The sequence below is a fragment of the Propithecus coquereli genome, unplaced genomic scaffold, assembly GCF_000956105.1.
Source record: "Propithecus coquereli isolate 6110/MARCELLA unplaced genomic scaffold, Pcoq_1.0 Scaffold140, whole genome shotgun sequence".
NCBI classification, from domain to species: domain Eukaryota; kingdom Metazoa; phylum Chordata; class Mammalia; order Primates; family Indriidae; genus Propithecus; species Propithecus coquereli.
The window spans coordinates 4,277,167-4,280,509 of record NW_012138303.1 but is presented as its reverse complement, the minus strand read 5'-3'; the positions used below and the strand labels follow the sequence as shown (position 1 = coordinate 4,280,509).

The 3,343-nt window shown below is 40.1% G+C and overlaps 1 protein-coding gene across 1 annotated transcript in view; it reads left to right on the top strand.

The window, feature by feature from the left end:
- Positions 1–3,343, top strand: part of ATF6 (activating transcription factor 6) — a 246,077-nt gene that overhangs the window by 30,820 nt on the left and 211,914 nt on the right. The window contains exon 2 of the mRNA XM_012639511.1: positions 1,916–2,052. Within this exon, the coding sequence (XP_012494965.1) occupies positions 1,916–2,052 (137 nt within the window). The remainder of the gene's footprint in view (positions 1–1,915; positions 2,053–3,343) is intronic.

The window sequence follows — 3,343 nt, the reverse complement described above, 5'->3', positions numbered from 1 at the left end:
GATTTTGAATTATGAATAATATCTCTATAAGAGATCAACTTACCTGGCAACCAGACAGGGCTTAGGGAATCCAAGGGAATAGGTTGGGGTTACCAGACCTGGGAACTTGGTGGAGGGGTCCTGTGCATTTGATGCACATACTTCTGAGGAGTGGACCTGTCTGCCTGATGCTCATATCCAGCACACCTGATGAGGTAGGGGTTGGATATACTGAAAGAATCTGGACCCTGGAACAAAATGTCATTGCCAGGGGAAAGATGATGGGGGAATGAAGAAAACCCCTTCTACCTTCCATCATCCTTCTAGTATCTCCTACCGACAGGATCTAAAAAGGAAGCCAGCTGGGAAATATATTAATAATTTGCATTATAGACTATAGAAGGTGGACTCGGAGCTCAGAGATGGTGGATAAATAACCAGTACATTCCCCTATCTAAATTCCTCCTTACCACTGCACTTCTTATTTCCCTTCATTTTATGTATTTATTTACCTTGCTTGATGCCTGTGTTCCTTCATTGAATATGGGATACACAAGGTCAGTGTTCTGGTTACTATTGTATAACAAAGTATTTTAAATCTTAGTAGCTTAAAACAACAATAATTTTGTTAGATTCCTTGAATCTGTGGGTCAGGAATTTGGACTGGGTGGCTTGTCTCTGCTCCATGATGTCCAGACCTCAACTGGGGAGATTTGAAGGCTTGAGTAGCCTGACATTTGGGGGCTAGAATTAGCTTGAGGTTTCATTGTTCACATGTCTGCTGCCTGGGCTGGGATGACTTGAAGACTGGGACTACCAACTGGAATGCCTACACAGGGCCTTAAACCATGGTGGTCTCAGGGTAGTCAGACTTGAAAGGTTCCAAGTGGAAGTGTTCTAGCCACCAAGCAGAGGCTGCATCTCACCCTCAGAATTCACATAGCATTACTTCCATTCTCTGTTGACTGAAGGAGTTATAAGCCCACATAAATTCAAAAGAAAAGGAAATAGACTCTACTTCTTGGTGGTGAAGTGACAAGATCACATTATAGAAGATCATAAGGGATGGTAGAGATTCTGTGGCCAACTTTGGAAAACAATCTGCCACCCCCACCCTGTTATATCTTTGACACTAAGGAAGACTGCCTTGGCCATAGTCACTCAACTTTTTATAGCATAAGTTCCAGGCCGGGCATGGTGGCTCACCCCTGTAATCCTAGCACTTTGGGATGCAGAGGCAGGAGGATCGCTTGGGCTCAGGAGTTTGAGACGAGTCTGAGCAATATAGCAAAACCCCGTCTCTGCAAAAAACAGAAGCATTAGCTGGGCATGGTGGCACACACCTATAGTCCCAGCTTCTTGGAAGGCTGAGGCAGGAGGATTGCTTGAGTCCGGGAGTTTGAGGTTGCAGTGAGCTATGATGATGCCATGGCACTCCAACCCAGTTGACAGAGTGAAACTCTGTCTCCAAAAAAAAAAAAAAAAAAGTTCAAAAGATATGAAGGTGTTTGTGAATTTTAATTGTATCATTAAAAATGCTTTCTAAAATAATTCTTTCCTGTTTCTTATTTTTTTAAATTAATTTTTAAGAATCTATAATTTTTTGTATATGGTATAATATTCAAATGGTACAAAAGTATACATAGTAGAAAAATGTCTCCTTCTGCTCTTGTTCCTCAGCTAACAATGTCTGCTCCCCAGAGACACTGTTACCAATCTCTTCTGTTTACCTTTCCAGAGACTTGTGCAGGTGCAAGTAGATACATATATACACATATTACACAAATGGAAACTTACTAGATATACTGATTTCTACATCTTGTATTTTCATTTAAGGTTATATTTTGCTGACCTTAGTTACCATACCCGATTGAATATTATGAGTAAGATTTTGCCTTCTTTGTTGTTCATTTCATTCTGAGTTTATATTGTCCAGGGGGAAAAACCTTTATTCAATGTTTTTCAGTTAAAGATATTAAGACAGAGCCTCAGCCACTTTCTCCAGCCTCCTCAAGTTGTTCAGTCTCATCTCCTCGGTCAGTGGACTCTTATTCTTCAACTCAGCATGTTCCTGTAAGTAGCCAATCTTTTACAAAGATTTTGGTTATAATGCTATTTTGGAAGTATGTATATGGGAGAATCAGTTAACATTTACTTAGTGCTGCTGTGAGCCTTATTATCTCATTACTGAGGAAAATTGATACTCAAGGAGAAGGATCTTGTAGCTAGAAAGTTGTTAGTGTCTTTGGTTTTGCTTTCCTTCCCCAATGTTCTTGCCTCCTTAATTTCATTGTTTCATCACATTTTGTTTAATTGCATTTTACCAGTATCCAGTGTTTTTTGTTGTTGTTGTTTATTGGCTTACTATCTTTTCTCCCTGCCTTTCTTCTTCCTCCTCATTAGAATATATATTCTTTGAGGATATGGAGGAATGTAAGATGGTCAGTTTTTTAACTCCTTAGCCATAGAACCTAGAATGGTCACCTTAGTTCAGGGATGCCTAGCACTACCTTTTGAATGGGCTGAGGTTTTTACAGAAGTCTGGTAGCTCCTTTAGAACACTTCTCCCGATCCAAACAAAAGCCCTGAGTCCAGGAAAAGGAAGTACCTGATTTAAGTACTTGGAATGGGGAGAGGGAAAATATAAGAATAAAATTCAGACAATATTTTAGTATAATATATCTGCCATAAATTGAAGTATCTTTGTTCTGGCAGGGTCTACATTTAGTCAGTGACTATATCCTAGTGATTCTAATCACCTAATATCTCTAGGATTCGTCTTTTCTGCCCCTGCCAGTCCATCATCATCTCACCTGGATTAAGTCAATAGGATTTTTACTGGTTTCTCTGCTTCCCAACTCTGCAAAACCTTTTTTTGTAGAGGAATCTTCGAAGAGAAATCTTTCAAAATCGCAAACTTGTCTGGGTCAGTCCTTTGCTTAAAACCTTTTAATAGCTTCCCATTCCCAGGATGCAATTTAAATTCCCAGAGTGCTAGGCCCTCTGTGATCTGGTCCCTGCTTACTCTTCTAGTCTTCATTTCTCACTATCCCCTCCTATCTTCACAGTCCCCTTATGTTCAACTCTGTGAGAGTTCCTACCTGAGGGCATCTGTGCACTCCACTTACTCAACAATTGTGTGAGGCACTGTTCCAAATGCTGGCAGTGAACAAGAGCTGTGACACTCTTACAATTCTAGGTTTTTGCACGTCTTTCTTTTGCCTGGAATAGCCTCATTTTTTTCTTCTCTTGGAAAATTCCTCTTTCTTTAAGTCCCAGTTCAAAAATTACTTCCTTTATGAAGCTTTTCTCTGATTGCCCCTGTTGGAAAGTTCTGTGTGGTCCCACAATTTCTCCAAATAAT